Genomic DNA, 15,805 nt, shown 5'->3' on the forward strand with positions numbered 1-15,805 from the left:
TCATAATAGATGGAGGATATTTCATAGTAAACTTTTAATTCGGAAAATAAGAAGACAAAAATGTCCAGAAAACTTACCGCCCAATAAGTTTACTCTCAGTGATACATAGAATATTTACAGACAGACTTTAATCAACCAAGATAGCAAGCAGGCTTTAGAAGCGGGTATTCAACAGTTGACCCTATTCACGTGATTAATAACCTTTGGAAAAATCAAGAGTAGAACAAACCACAATGTATGGCTTTTATAGACCATGAGAAAGCTTTTGATTCTGTCAAAACCTCAGCAGTAATGAGAGCCCTTCAAAGACAAGGAATAGATGAATCACATGTTAGAACCTATGAAGATATCTATATATCTATACGGGTAGTAGCCTGTAGCAATCCTAAAACTGCATACTGATAATGAAAAACATCCAATTGAGAAAGGAGCTAGACAAGGAGACCCCATCTATTTTGAATTATTCACAGCGTGCCTAGAAATTTTTGAGAATTTAGATTGGGGAAAATGTAGGAATCAACATTAATTGCAAATACTATTAACAACTTAAGATTTGCAGATGACATAATTCTGTTTAGTAAAACCATGGAATGAATAACAAAAGATAGTAGATTTGAACAGAAAAAGCAGATATGTAGGACGGAAAATGCATATGAGTAAAACAGATAATGTTCAATAAAAATGCAGAGAGAGAAAACAAATAAGGGTTATGGAATAACCTCTAGAGATTGTTAATGAATGTAACTGTTTCCCAAATAAGAATGTGATGGAGATCATTTCGTACACAAATTGAGATTATGAAAGGTAAAATGCCACTCTCTCTAAAATGAAAAGTATTTAATGAGATGGTCCTACCAGTATCAACTCGTGCTTCAGAAACTTTTAACCTTACTAAAGCCTTAGAACTGAGAACATAGGCTAGTTACAAAAAGAGCAATGGAAAGACTAATGATGGGAATAAAACTAGAAGACAGAAAAAGAGAAACAGGGATACGGGATCAAATTAAAGTAGAGGACATGCTAACAACTTGTAAGAAAAAATAATGGATATGAGCAGGGCATATAATGAGAATGACAGATATTAGGTAGACATTAAGAATACCAGAATGGGTCCCTGGAGACTGCAAAAAAAAAATAAAAAGCAGGGGAAGGTAGAGAAGTCGATGGATTGACGAACTAAGACAATTTGCGGCTGTGGACTGGCATAGAAAGCCAATAAACTAGCAACAGCTGATGATTTTATATATATATATATATATATATATATATATATATATATACTGTATATATAAATATATATATATATATATATATATATATATATATATATATATATATATACTGTATATATAAATATATATATATATATATATATATATATATATATATATATATATATACTGCATATATATATATATATATATATATATATATATATATATATATATATATATTTATATATACATTTATATATACAGTATATATATATATGTATATATATATATATATTTATATATATATATATATATGTGTGTGTGTGTGTGTGTGTGTAGAATATTATAACTTACGCCCTTTACGTTAAAGGAGACGATTATAACCTATCACAGTCAAATATTATCCAAGTATATAAACTTGACAGATCTAAAGGGGGACCTTTCATTACAATAGGCCAACTTTCAGTTATTCGCTTTTCATTCAGACTTCAGTACTCCCAGTCCTATAAATTCACTTGAGAGAGAGAGAGAGAGAGAGAGAGAGGAGAGAGAGAGAGAGAGGAGAGAGAGAGAGAGAGAGAGAGAGAGAGAGAGAGCACTAGGGGACGAAAGACCTGGCTGACAGCAAGAAGGGAGACAAGAGGCTAATGGCCAATGCCATTATTACGCCCATTTTCATCTAAAGGAGAAAATGTCAGCGAAAGGGAACGAAAAATGGGCGTGAACTCGAGTGCTGACGTTGCTTGATAAAAATAAATGGCCATGAGAAATGGGTACATAATGAATGTGTAATATAAATATGTATACATACATACATACGTACATAAACATATTCTATATATATATATATATATATGTGTGTGTGTGTGTGTGTGTGTGTGTGTGTGTGTGTGATAAATTTTGCACATTTAAAGGTGGTTTTCATATTTCAAATAAGCCATATATATATATATTAAAGTCTGGATTCTCTTAACGACCTTGGGATCAGAGCCCCAGCCGAAATCACTCATAAGACTATAGTATCTGACCGACCGGGTTTCGAACCCTGGGCCAGGATACTTGCATGACAGTGACACTACCACTTAGCCACGAAGAAAGATGATTTGATATATATATATATATATATATATATATATATATATATATATATATATATATATATACCATTTCAATTTTCATGAAAAGAATTATAAACTCGCTGATGATCGCAATAGGATGAATGAAAGACTCACAGACAACAGCAACGAGATTGAAAGACTCACGTCACTGACCAACCAACGAAAGACTCACCAACTATACAAACGTTAACGATGTCACAAACTAGCATCAAAAATGAAAGATTCACAAAACATAACGAGAAATGAAAGTCACCAATTATTAGAATGAGAAAGAATCATGAAAGACTCCCCAATTATATGAGAATGAAAGAATAACGAAAGACTCCCCAATTATATGAGAATGAAAGAATCACGTAAGACTCGTCAAATATATGAGAATGAAAGAATAACGAAAGACTCCCCAATTATATGACAATGAAAGAATCACGTAATACTTGTTAATTATATGAGAACGAAAGAATCACGTAAGACTTGTTAATTATATGAGAATGAAAGAATCACGTAAGACTCCCCAATTATATGAGAATGAAAGAATCACGTAAGACTCGTCAATTATTTGAGAATGAAAGAATCACGCAAGAATTAGCAATTATATGAGAATGAAGGAAACACGCAAGACTTGTTAATTATATGAGAATGAAAGAATCACGTAAGAGTCGCCAATTATATGAGAATGAAAGAAACAAGTAAGACTTGTTAATTATATGAGAATGAAAGAATCACGTAAGACTCCGCCAATTATATGCGAATGAAAGAATCACATAAGACTTAGCAATTATATGAGAATGAAGGAATCACGTAAGACTCGTCAATTATATGAGAATGAAAGAAACACGTAAGACTTGTTAATTATATGAGAATGAAAGAATCACGTAAGACTCGCCAATTATATGCGAATGAAAGAATCACATAAGACTTAGCAATTATATGAGAATGAAGGAATCACGTAAGACTCGTCAATTATATGAGAATGAAAGAAACACGTAAGACTTGTTAATTATATGAGAATGAAAGAATCACGTAAGGCTCGTCAAATTATATGAGAATGAAAGAATCACGAAATACTCCCCAATTACATGAGAATGAAAAAATCACGTAAGACTCGTCAATTATATGAGAATGAAAGAATCACATAAGACTCGTCAACTATATGAGAATGAAAGAATCACAATAGACTTGGCAATTATATGAGAATGAAAGAATCACGAAAGATTTAGCAATTATATGAGAATGAAAGAATCACGTAAGACTCCCCAATTACATGAGAATGAAAGAATCACGAAAGACTCACCAATCGTCGTGATGAGGATGATGGAGTAGAAGAGCGCCCCGGCGAACGTCCACTGCTGCTTGGTCGTGTCCTCGGAACCATCCCAGCCGTCCGTCTTGATGGCTTTGATGAGGGACTTCTCGAAGTCCTTCAGCCTCTGGCGGACCTCCGCTGCCCAAATGCTCTCGTTCAGGACCTCCATGTGGTCCGTGATACCCCACAGGTCATCCGTGACCTGTCAAAAAGGGCGAGGTGGAATTATCATCAGTGTAGGAAACGTTTTTTGCTTTTGAAATAACGTTTTGAAATGTTAGTTGAATATATGTGTGTAAACACCGTAGACTTTATGATTTTTTTTTTCAAGATTCATGTACAATATTGGTGAAATCAATAACAGGAATGGTTGACATATGATATATATAAATGATTACATAGATTGATTTCCATTCGAACATTGACTAAAATCGACTGAGCATCGACTAGTCAAGGACTACATAGATCAATCTCCAATAGAACATCGACTAAAATCGACAGAGCATCGAATAGTCAAGGATTACATAGAGCGATCTCTAATCGACCACTGACTGAAATCAACAAAGCATCGACTAGTCAAGGACTACATAGATCGATTTCCGAACAAATGTCGGCTAAAATCAACAGAGCGTCAGCTAGTCAATGACTACATAGATCGATTTCAGATCGAATGTCCACTAAAATTGACAGACCGTCAACTATAGTCCATTTCTTTTAGCGATGCATATTTGCACCGACTCGCAACGGTGCCCTTTTAGCTCGGGAAAGTTTCCGGATCGCTGATTGGTTGGACGAGATAATTCCAACCAATCAGCGATCAGGAAACTTTTCCAAGCTAAAAGGGCACCGCTGCGAGTCGGTGCAAATATGCATCGCTAAAAGAAATGGACTATAGTCAATGATTGTATAGATCAATCTCCGATTGAATACTGACTAGAATCAATTTAGTGTCGACTAACCAAGGACTACACAGATCGATCTTCAATCGGACGTTGATTTGGATCAACCGAGAATTGACAAGTTGGAAACTACAATGATGTCTGAGAGTAACCAAAAAAGTCTTGCAGTAAGAGTAAAAAAGTAACTATTTCCCCTCACAACAGTTAGAAAAAATAATATAAAACCTAAAAAATGTAGACCAAACATTACCAGTCAAGGCAAATCCAAATAGAATTTAATATGACGTTGCTGCGACAACGGTCATTGTTGATGCCAATAAGCCAATGGCCTGGATAAACTCCTAGGCTTATATTTATGGCGACATGTCTCATTTCTTTTGCCAAGATGGAGGCCAGCCAAGAGGGAAAAGTTTAATTTTGTTGTTTGAGAGAGAAAGAGAGATTTACAAAGTGAAAGAGGATTGGAATATAAATTAGAAAGGCAAACTCAGAAACCCCTACAATAATATGGAACATGATGAAACGTTCCTGACTATGGAAATGAGAATATTATGGATACAAAATTTCAAGGTTCAGATCTGTCCTACTGCATGGACCTAATATTAAAGCAATAAGTTTTCATTATAAAAACCCAGTCGTATAAAATCTACTTAGAATTTGTAAAAAATAAACTATAGTCACCACAGAGATTCCGGGCAAAATAAGCCCCACCCCCTGATGACGTCATAGCCAATCACGGTGTCTCCCGCATTAACAGCGGTCACAACACATTCCCTTAAAGTGATTATAAGTTAGTATATTTTGAAATTTGTAAGGGGTTGTATTGAGACCACTGCTAACGTGGGAGACAACATGATTGGCTATGGCATCATCAGGGGGCGGGGCTCATTTCACCCGGAATAAAATCCCAAACACAAAAGCAAGGTTGAATCCTTACGTCTTTCCTCACGCTGGACATGTTCTGCTTCACCTTGATCTCATGGTCGGATTCCAGCCTCTCGAAGGTGAAGGCGCCTATGATGGTGTAGCCAATGACAAGCGACACGAGTCCTATGTGACTTATGAGGAATTTGATGATGTTCTTGAAGTAATACCCGCAGTTACCGCAGTTGTTCTCCTCTTCTCGCATCCTGGCTTATGTTCTTTGGTCCCACCGGATTCCGCGAAGCGATGCTCTCCTGTTTTTTGTTCGCGCGCAAATTCTGCTTCTGTTTCACTCAGAGGGTTAAATTCACCCCGTCGTTTCCAGCTGCTACTAGTGGCAGTGCAGGCTTCATGCCGGTCTCATTTGCCTTCTGTTTCTTTCTTCTCCTTCTTCTTCTTCACTTTATTTACTTGAAACGTTCTCTCCAGCTTCTTCTAATGAGGATCATCACTTGGCTTCACTGTAAGGGAAAGATTTGTGCCAGGTTAGAGAAGTAAGTCTGATACGAATTCGGAACTGATCAATACACTACATTCTAGTATGAATAGTTGAGGGTCAAGAGTAATAGTATTAATAAGTTATGTAATCAATTTAGGCGGTTCATTTTGTAAGATGACTCAAAAACACTGTGACACCATATTTTTTTAGTAATATCTTCATTGACACCTCAAAAGAAACCATAAGCAGAAACTAATGGATAATAAAAGATGGAAACAGATAAAGTCAAGATATTAAAAATTGATAAAAAACAAATTTATATAAAAAAAAAACAGACAAATTTATAATACAAAAAGTTAAAAACAGACAAATTTATGATAATATAATTGATAAAAACTAGACAAATTTATGAAAAAAAAATGATAAAAACAGAATTTTAAGATGTAAAACATCGATAAAAATAGACATTAGGCCTATATATGATACGAAAATTTTATAAAAAAAAAAACATTCAAATTTATAATAGAAATATAAACAAAAAACCAAAAATTTATGATACAATAAACTTGAATAAAGCAAACCTTAAAATCCTCTCCTATTTCTAGTTGCCTTTTATTCCTTTATTTATTTCTTCATGTGAAAGTTACTCGTCTTTCGCCTTTTGTTCATTAACAGCCCTCGTCTATTCTCCCAACATGTCAAGACCATCTAAAGATTTTATCGGGTAATAAACGAACCACATCTGTTACCTTTCTTTCATGCTATATCACTTATGTTTTCAAGTTTCTTCTTTAATAAGCATGATATATATATATATATTATATATATATATATATATATATATATACATATATATATATATATTATATATATATATATATATATAATATACATATATATATATATTATATATATATATATATATATAGATATATATATATATATGTAAAGTGGTAAGGTCACTGGCATACATGTATCCTGGACCAGGGTTCGAAACCCGGCCGGTCAGATACTACAGTCTTTGAGTGATTTCGCCTGGGGCTCTGATCCCGAGGTCGTTAAGAGAATTCAGACCTTAACGTATTAAAATATATGGCTTATTTTAAATATATATATATATATATATATATATATATATATATATATATATATATATATATATATTATAATATAAATTTAATATTAATAAATACACACGCGTAAATTACATATCTTTATATACATACATATGTACATCTATGTATATATATAATATATATATATATATATATATATATATATATATATATATGCACATGCACTGTATACAGTATACACATATTCGACAACCATGGCGCCTCCATATGTTTATTCACACGGTGCACCCCCCAAATAAATAAAGTAAATAAAAACATGAAAGCATTAGATGCTACTCTCTCTCTCTCTCTCTCTCTCTCTCTCTCTCTCTCTCTCTCTCTCTCTCTCTCTCTCTCTCTCTCTCCTATTTCAAACGCTTGGAAGTGAGCCATAGTAGCAAGGGCGTCTTGTGGCACACCCCATCGCTTTGGCGTTCCCATATTTTTCCCCATGAGAGAGAGAGAGAGAGAGAGAGAGAGAGAGAGAGAGAGAGAGAGAGAGAGAGAGAGAGAGACGGGAACATTATTATCATTTAATGGCTCAAAAGACGTAAACATACTTTGCTCTTCGCTTTGTTCTACGGTTCGGAGAAGAAGATCACGTGAGTGATAAATGTTTGAGGTGGAGGGAAAGTGGGGGGAGAATGGAGGAAAGGTGGAGGGAGGAGGGAGGGAAAGTAAAGGGAGGATGGGGGGAAGGTGGAGGAAGGAAGTAGGAAAAGTAAAGGGAGGAGGAAGGGAAGGTGGAGGAGGATGGAGGGAAAGTGAAGGGAAGGTGGAGGGAAAGTGAAGGGAGGATAGAGGGAAATTGAAGGGAGGATGGAGGGAAGGTGGAGGCAGGATGGTGGGAAATTGAAGGGAGGATGGAGGGAAGGTGGAGGGAGGATGGTGGGAAATTGAAGGGAGTATGGAGGGAAGATGGAGGGAGGATGGAGGGTATGTAAAGGGAGGATGGAGGGAAAGTGAAGGGAGGATGGAGGGAAAGTAAAGGGAGGAGGGAGGGAAGGTGGAGGGAAGATGGATGGAAAGTAAAGGGAGGAGGGAGGGAAGGTGGAGGGAGGATTGAGAAAAAGTGGAAGAAAGATGGAGGGAAAGTGAAAGAAGGATGGAGGAAAAGTAAAGGGAGCAGGGAGGGAGGGTGGGGGGGGGATGGAAGGAAATTGAAGGAGTTATGGAGGAAAGTGAAGGGAGGTTGGAGGGAAGGTGAAGGGAGGATTGAGGAAAGGTGGGGGGAGGGGTGGAGACTGTGCTATTGAAGGGAGATGCCAAAAACTGATACGTTAAGGGACAGACATTAAACCATAATATAAGATACTACTAATATCATTATCACTTTCTAAGCTACAATCCTAATTGGAAAAGCAGGATGCTATAAGCCGAGGCCTCCAACAGGAAAAATAGCCAGTGCGGAAAAGAAAAAGGAAAGAAATAGAGTAGTGTGCCCGAGTGTACCTTCAAGCAAGAGAACTCTTAACCCAAGACAGTGGTAGATCATGGTACAGAGGCTATGGCACTACCCAAGACTAGAGGACAATGGTTTGATTTTGGAGTGTCCTTGTAGAAAAGCTGCTTACCATAGCTAAAGAATCTCTTTTATCCTTACCAAGAGGAAAGTAGCCACTGGACAATTACAGTGCAGTTTTTAACCCCTAGAGTGAAAAAGAAGTTTTTTTCGGTTATCTTAAGTCATTTTAGGTGTATGAGGACAGTGGAGAATGCGTATAGAATAGGCCAGACTATTCAGTGTATAGATAGAAAAAGAAAAATTATCCATAACCAGAGAGGAATCCAATATAGCACCATCTAGCCAATCAAAGGTCCTTGTAATTATTTAGCAGTAGTATTTCAACGGGTGGCTGGTGCCTTGGCCAACCTACTATCTAAAAAATAATATAATTACCAGTATGATGATACTCATAGTTTCTGAGGAAAAAAAAATTGTAGTGGTCTGTTGTTAACATCCTTGCCTGTTGATTGCCAGACTGAGGTTCGAGTCCGGCACAAACTCGTTATTTCCTTAAGTCACTGCAACCTCACCATCCTTGTGAGCTAAGAAGGGGGGGGGGGGGGTTGGGGTACCCTACAGGTCTACCTGCTGAGTCATCAGCAGCCATTGTCTGGCCCTATCTAATCCTAGCTTGGGTAGAGAGAGGGCTTGGACGCTGACCATATGTATATATGATTAGTCTCTAGGGCATTGTCATGCTTGCTAGGACAATTTCACAGTCCCTTGCCTCTGCCATTCATGAGTGGCCTTTAACCCTTTCTTCTTCTTCTTCTTCTTCTTCTTCTTCTTCTTCTTCTTCTTCTTCTTCTTGATCTGCATCTTTTCTCACTTTTATGCGGGATCGATGTTTCTGACCAGCGTTCTCCATCTATCTCTGTCCCACACTTCATCACCGGTTAATTCCTTTGATCGAAAGTCATCCTTGAAACAGTCCATCCACCTTCGCTTTGGTCTCCCTCTCCTTCTCGATCCCTGTACCTCCATTTCCATCACTCTCCTCCCAATATACTGTTCATCTCTTCTCTTGACATGACCGTACCACCTCAGTCTACTTTCTTGGATCTTATCTGATAGTTTTCTAACTCCTATGGTAAGCCTAATCACTTCCTTCCGTATCTTATTTCTTCTTGTCACCCCACACATCCATCTCAACATTCTCATCTCTGCCTTTAACCCATTAAAACCTTTAAAAAGAAACGGAGCAAAGTCCCAAACAGTTTCTGTAGATAGCAAAGACATGTGTCAAAGCAATTGGACGCAGTGTTGATCACACTGGTAACGTGTTCGCCTAGCCTTTGCATGGAGGCAGATCGATCCCAGCCCAGGCCAGAGAGTGTAAGCTGTTTAGGCTACTGGGGAGGATATTGCTGTGTTTAGGCACCACACTGAGAGGGAAGGGGGTTCTCAGCTGACGTTCTGGTGAACATCTATTGTGATGATACTGGATCTGAAACCAGACACCTTTAAACAACACTGGATCCTTAGACGTAGTCTTCATCAGATGTCCTTTACATTATGGTGTTGTTTTAAATAAAAAAAATTCTGCTAATGCGAACCACTGGTTGAAAAAAAAAAAAAAAAAAAAAGCGCCTATCAGCCACAAGACCGCGTCGGGAGTGCTTCCGATAAAAAACGGTTTGGAAATTTACTGCACAAGATGTTCATCCAAGACTCGGCTGGCAAAATATGCCTGCGGCATTGAAGACTTGTCTTCTCATCTCTTAGGAGGCACTAGACTGATCTCGGAAAATTTGCCCGTGAGTGTGCGCGTACGTAAAGACATACACACACACAAACACACATAATTATATATATATATATATATATATATATATATATATATATATATATATATGTATACACAAATACATAGATATTTATATATTGTATGTATATATACATATATATACATACATATATATACTGTGTGTGTATATATATATATATATATATATATATATATATATATATATATATATATATATATATATATGAGCATGTGTGATACCAACGCTTTTAAAATAAATAAAAACTATTTTTTCTAACATATAAAACCCCAAAGAAAATCAGAATACCTTTCAATAAAAAAAAAAAACTATCAAAACCATCAATCCATATCGCTCAACTAATAAAGATTTCCCAAAAAAAACAATAAAATATAACACAATCAACAACAAAAACAACAACAACAACAACAACGCCAGACGTCAGCGCGACACTGATATATTAGGGACAAGAAAAATTGAATTTCTCTGGCGTTAAAACCGGGGTCAAGTAATCAAGGCATAAACAAACTGAGCAGCCACAACAGGACACGGAAATAGCAATGACGACCTAAATTTGCCTGCACTGGTGTAGGGATATAGCAGCATTTAGAAACTTTATTATTCTCTCTCTCTCTCTCTCTCTCTCTCTCTCTCTCTCTCTCTCTCTCTCTCTCTGGCAGTCTTACTTCCTCGTATATAGTAATGTCAGGAACTGACACACAAAATGTACTTATAAAAAACAAGGAAAATGAAAATATATACGCATATACGGGACAACACGCATACAGTATGTATATATATACACATACTGCACGTATATATGCATACAAAAACAACAACAAATGCAGCCGTCTCTAGTCCACTGCATAACAAAGGCCTCAGACATGTCAATTCACGTCTCGGGTTTGGCCCGTTTTCACCACCACGCTGGTCAGTGAGAATTGGTGATGGTGGGAGCTTTTCATTTTTTTAATAATAAAAATAATAAGCCAACTGTCCACCCGAGCTAGGACTAGGGAGGGCCAGGCAATGGCTGCAGATGAGTCTCCAAACAGCCAGTTCTTAACTCACAAGGATGCTGAGGTTGCAGATACTACAAGAAGCTATCGAGCTAGAGCGAGACTCGAACCCCAGTCCGGCATATTACCAGTCAGTGAAGTTTCCAATAGACGACCACACAGTATAACCTGAACGATATATATTGATGAATTTTTTTCTTTCAATATTACGATAAGTAGAAGGTTTAGTTGGCCCCTTTCCGTCGGACTTCTCACAGAATAGAGATCAAGAAGTATTAAGAAAAGGACAGTTTATTTCGTATTATTATTATTATTATTATCACTATTATTATTATTATTATTATCATTATTATCATTATTATTAAATGCTAAGCTACAACCCTAGTTGGAAAAGCAGGATACTATAAGCCCAAGGGCCCCAACAGGGAAAATAGCCCCGTGAGGAAACGAAACAAGGAAAAGTAAAATATCTTCAGAACAGTAACATCAAAATAAATATTTCCTATAAAAACTTTAACAAAACAAGAGGAAGAGAAACTAGATAGAAGTGTGCCCGAGTGTACCCTCAAGCAAGAGAACTCTTCTACTTCTTTTCTTAGTATATTAATAAAAAAAAATGCTAGATGTATGAAATTTACTAATTATAAGAAATAAAAAATTTAAAAATATTACATAGAGTTTGGCAAAGGCTCAACACTGATGCCTTTAGATTGAATTAAAGGTTAAAAATGCTAATATGTAAATGAGGCAACATGATTAACGCTTAGCTATTTGATGAAATTATTAGGCGTGAAATTATCAAAAGCATTATGAGAGAGAGAGAGAGAGAGAGAGAGAGAGAGAGAGAGAGAGAGAGAGAGAGAGAGAGAGGAGGACGCTTAGCTAATTGATAAAATTATTAGGCGTGAAATTATCAAAAGCATTATTGTGAGTGTTTAACAATATTTATTAAAATACTTATTTTATTAAGGACAGTGAAATTCCATCCCATGAAAGAGAGAGAGAGAGAGAGAGAGAGAGAGAGAGAGAGAGAGAGAGAGAGAGAGAGAGAATTTATTAAAATACTATTTTATTTAAGGACAATGAATTTCCTCCCATGAAAGAGGAGAGAGAGAGGAGAGAGAGAGAGAGAGAGAGAGAGAGAGAGAGAGAGAATTTATTAAAATACTATTTCATTTAAGGGCAATGAATTCCCTACCATAAGAGAGAGAGAGAGAGAGAGAGAGAGAGAGAGAGAGAGAGAGAGAGAGAGAGAGAGAGAGAGAGAGAGAGAGAGAGAGAGAGAGAATTTATTAAAATACTATTTCATTTAAGGGCAATGAATTCCCTACCATAAGAGAGAGAGGGGAGAGAGAGAGAGAGAGAGAGAGGAGGAGAGAGAGAGAGGGAGTGAGAGAGAGAGAGAGAGAGAGAGAGAGAGAGAGAGAGAATTTATTAAAATACTATTTCATTAAGGGCAATGAATTCCCTACCATGAGAGAGAGAGAGAGAGAGAGAGAGAGAGAGAGAGAGAGAGAGAGAGAGAGAGAGAGAGAGAATTTATTAAAATACTATTTTATTTAAGGACAAAGAATTTCCTCCCCATGAGAGAGAGAGAGAGAGAGAGAGAGAGAGAGAGAGAGAGAGAGAGAGAGAGAGAGAGAGAGAGAGAGAGAGAATTTATTAAAATACTATTTTATTTAAGGACAAAGAATTTCCTCCCATGAGAGAGAGAGAGCGAGGAGAGAGAGAGAGAGAGAGAGAGAGAGAGAGAGAGAGAGAGGAGAGAGAGAGAGAGAGAGAGAGAGAATTATTAAAATACTATATCATTTAAGGGCAGTGAATTCCCTACCATAAGCGAGAGAGAGAGAGAGAGAGGAGAGAGAGAGAGACGAGCGAGAGAGAGAGAGAGAGAGAGAGAGAGAGAGAGCGAGAGGGAGGGAGAGCGAGAGAGGGGTGGCTTTGTTTGCAAGCAGGTAAACTTGGACAGTTTTGCGATCGCTAAATATGTTGCAGACGTGGAGGTCCATTATCGTACCTTGTCATGCGTGCTTCAGGATTTCATCCAGTCAAGTAACCCCAAAACATTTGGCTATTATCGTACGCCATCCAACAATTGTTGTACATCAGCCAATTTATATTGGATTTTTACCTTCTAATACCTTACCTTACTTGTTTCCAAGGTTGACATTTACCACGCAAATGGAAAGATTTAAAAACTTTAAAAATTATACAAAATTTCCCAGAGAAAGATTTGCAAGGAGCTTTAAAAACTATAGTCCTTTCTGAGTGAGGATAAACCTTAACGTGGTGAAAGGGTTTGTGTATCGCCGTAATCAGCTAAGCTGTACTAGTCATGGATACCAATACTAGGTTGGTTTGCTGTGAGCGATCAGACTAAACACCCACTCACACCTTACACAATGGCCAGTGTGGTGATATATATATATATATATATATATACTTATATATATATATATATATATATATATATATATATAAGTAATTTGGGATGGAGAAGGTAATCCTTGCTGCGACCCAACACAGTTGAATAACTACCAGGCACAGTAATCCATTCGTTACCAGGATTAACAGGAGCACGTTTTCCTGCATGCATGTACGGAACAAATACAACATAGGGAAAAATATTAACCGTATTGTATAAGTCAGAGCTGAAGAGCTAACATTATTTTATAAGTCAAAACTAAAAAACTAACTTTTATAAGTCAAAACTAAAAAACTAACTTTTATATGTCAAAACTGAAAACCAACATTATTGTATAAGTCAACGCTGAAAAAACTAACATTGTTGTATAAGTCAAAACTGAAAAACTAACATTATTGTGTAAGTCAAAGATGAAAAACTAACATTGTTGTATAAGTCAAAACTGAAAAACTAACATTGTATAAGTGAAAACTGAAAAAACTAACCTATTTGTATATACCAAAGCTATGTCAAAGTGTGAAATGACGGTCCATACAATGACCGAAACGCGTGCCAGGTAAGTCTGCCTACAAGCTGCACGTGGCGGCGTGCTTGGGCGCGCGCATACGTGGTGCTTGCTTGCTTGCTTGCCTGGCTTATGCATAGCTAAGTATGTAGACCCAATTACCTGGACTTCGTCCCAGGAGTTTCAACCTGCCAACGGCGAAGACACAATGCCGACAACATCTCATAAATAATGTGAGAGAGAGAGAGAGAGAGAGAGAGAGAGAGAGAGAGAGGAGAGAGAGAGGAGAGAGAGAGAGAGGAGCGAGAGAGAGAGAGAGAGAGAGCAGGCTGTCAAGGAAGAAGCTTCCATTGGGTAGCTATGTTTAATTCTCTAAAAAATTTATTTGTAATAAGTATCACATATGAGAAAGAAACTTTACCACAAACAGGGTAGATAATTTATCATCTTTATATAAAAGGAAAAAATAAATTTAAAGGATAAGTTTTAAATACATAAAGAAACCTTTAAAACTTATTATTTTATCATTATTATTATTATTATTATTATTATTATTATTATTAATTGCTAAGCTACAACCGTAGTTGGAAAAGCAGAATGCTATAAGACCAGGGTCTCCAATAAGGAAAATAGCCCAGTGAGGAAAGGAAACAAGGAAAAATAAAATATTTTAAGAACATTAAAATAAATAACTCATGTATAAACTATAAAAACTTTAATAAAACAAGAGGAAGAGAAATAAGATAGAATAGTGTACCTGAGTGTACCCTAGAGCTAGAGCACTCTAACCCAAGATCGTGGAAGACTATGGTACAGAGGCTATGGCAATACCCAAGACCAGAGAACAATGGATTGATTTTGGAGTGCCCTTCTCCTAGAAGAGCTGCTTACCATAGCTCAAGGGTCTCTTCTACCCTTACCAAGAGGAAAGTAGCCACAGAACAATTACAGTGCAGTAGTTAACCCCTTAGTGAAGAAGAATTGTTTGGTATCTTTATCCTGTGACACTCCCTCGATTATAAAATTCATATAACATTCATACTAAAATATTTTTTTTTACCATTATAATCCTTACATTAAGGGGTCGGTTGCCTGATGCAACCCTCTCCAAACCTCTTCTCTCTCCATATCCCAAAGGGAGGATAACAGTTAAAGATCTCGGTACACTCTAAGTGAACGGTTTCTCCTCATTTGATAAAATAAAAAAAACTGCCTTATGTACTGTAGAGAAACTTGACAGCAAGTGATATGCAGAAAATGAACTGGTCGTAACTTTCCAATATAAATTTTCTATCCATTTGCTAAATGGATAGAAAATTTATATTATCTGAGAATAATTCAGGCTAGATGGCTATTCCTTAATACATACTAAATTAACAGCAATAATAATACATACATACATGCATATACCAAGGCACATCCCCCAGTTTTAGTGGGTAGCTGACATCAAACAAAAAAAAAAAAAGGGGGGGGGGACCTCTCCTCTCTACATTCCTCCCAGCCTGAAAAGGGACTCAACCGAGTTCGGCTGGTACTGCTAGGGTGCCACAGCCCACCCTCCCCCTTTATCT

General features: G+C 36.7%; 1 protein-coding gene across 4 annotated transcripts in view; it reads right to left on the reverse strand.

The window, feature by feature from the left end:
* The window catches only part of galene, a 166,592-nt gene that overhangs the window by 90,869 nt on the left and 59,918 nt on the right, over positions 1-15,805 (reverse strand). For all 4 annotated transcript variants that reach the window (XM_068393921.1, XM_068393919.1, XM_068393918.1 and 1 more), the window contains exons 2-3: positions 5,472-5,919; positions 3,624-3,837 (exon numbers count right to left, since the gene is read on the reverse strand). In XM_068393921.1, the coding sequence (XP_068250022.1) occupies positions 3,624-3,837; positions 5,472-5,663 (406 nt within the window). In that variant the 5' untranslated portion in view covers positions 5,664-5,919. The remainder of the gene's footprint in view (positions 1-3,623; positions 3,838-5,471; positions 5,920-15,805) is intronic.

Source organism: Palaemon carinicauda, chromosome 19 (assembly GCF_036898095.1).
Source record: "Palaemon carinicauda isolate YSFRI2023 chromosome 19, ASM3689809v2, whole genome shotgun sequence".
Lineage (NCBI taxonomy): Eukaryota > Metazoa > Arthropoda > Malacostraca > Decapoda > Palaemonidae > Palaemon > Palaemon carinicauda.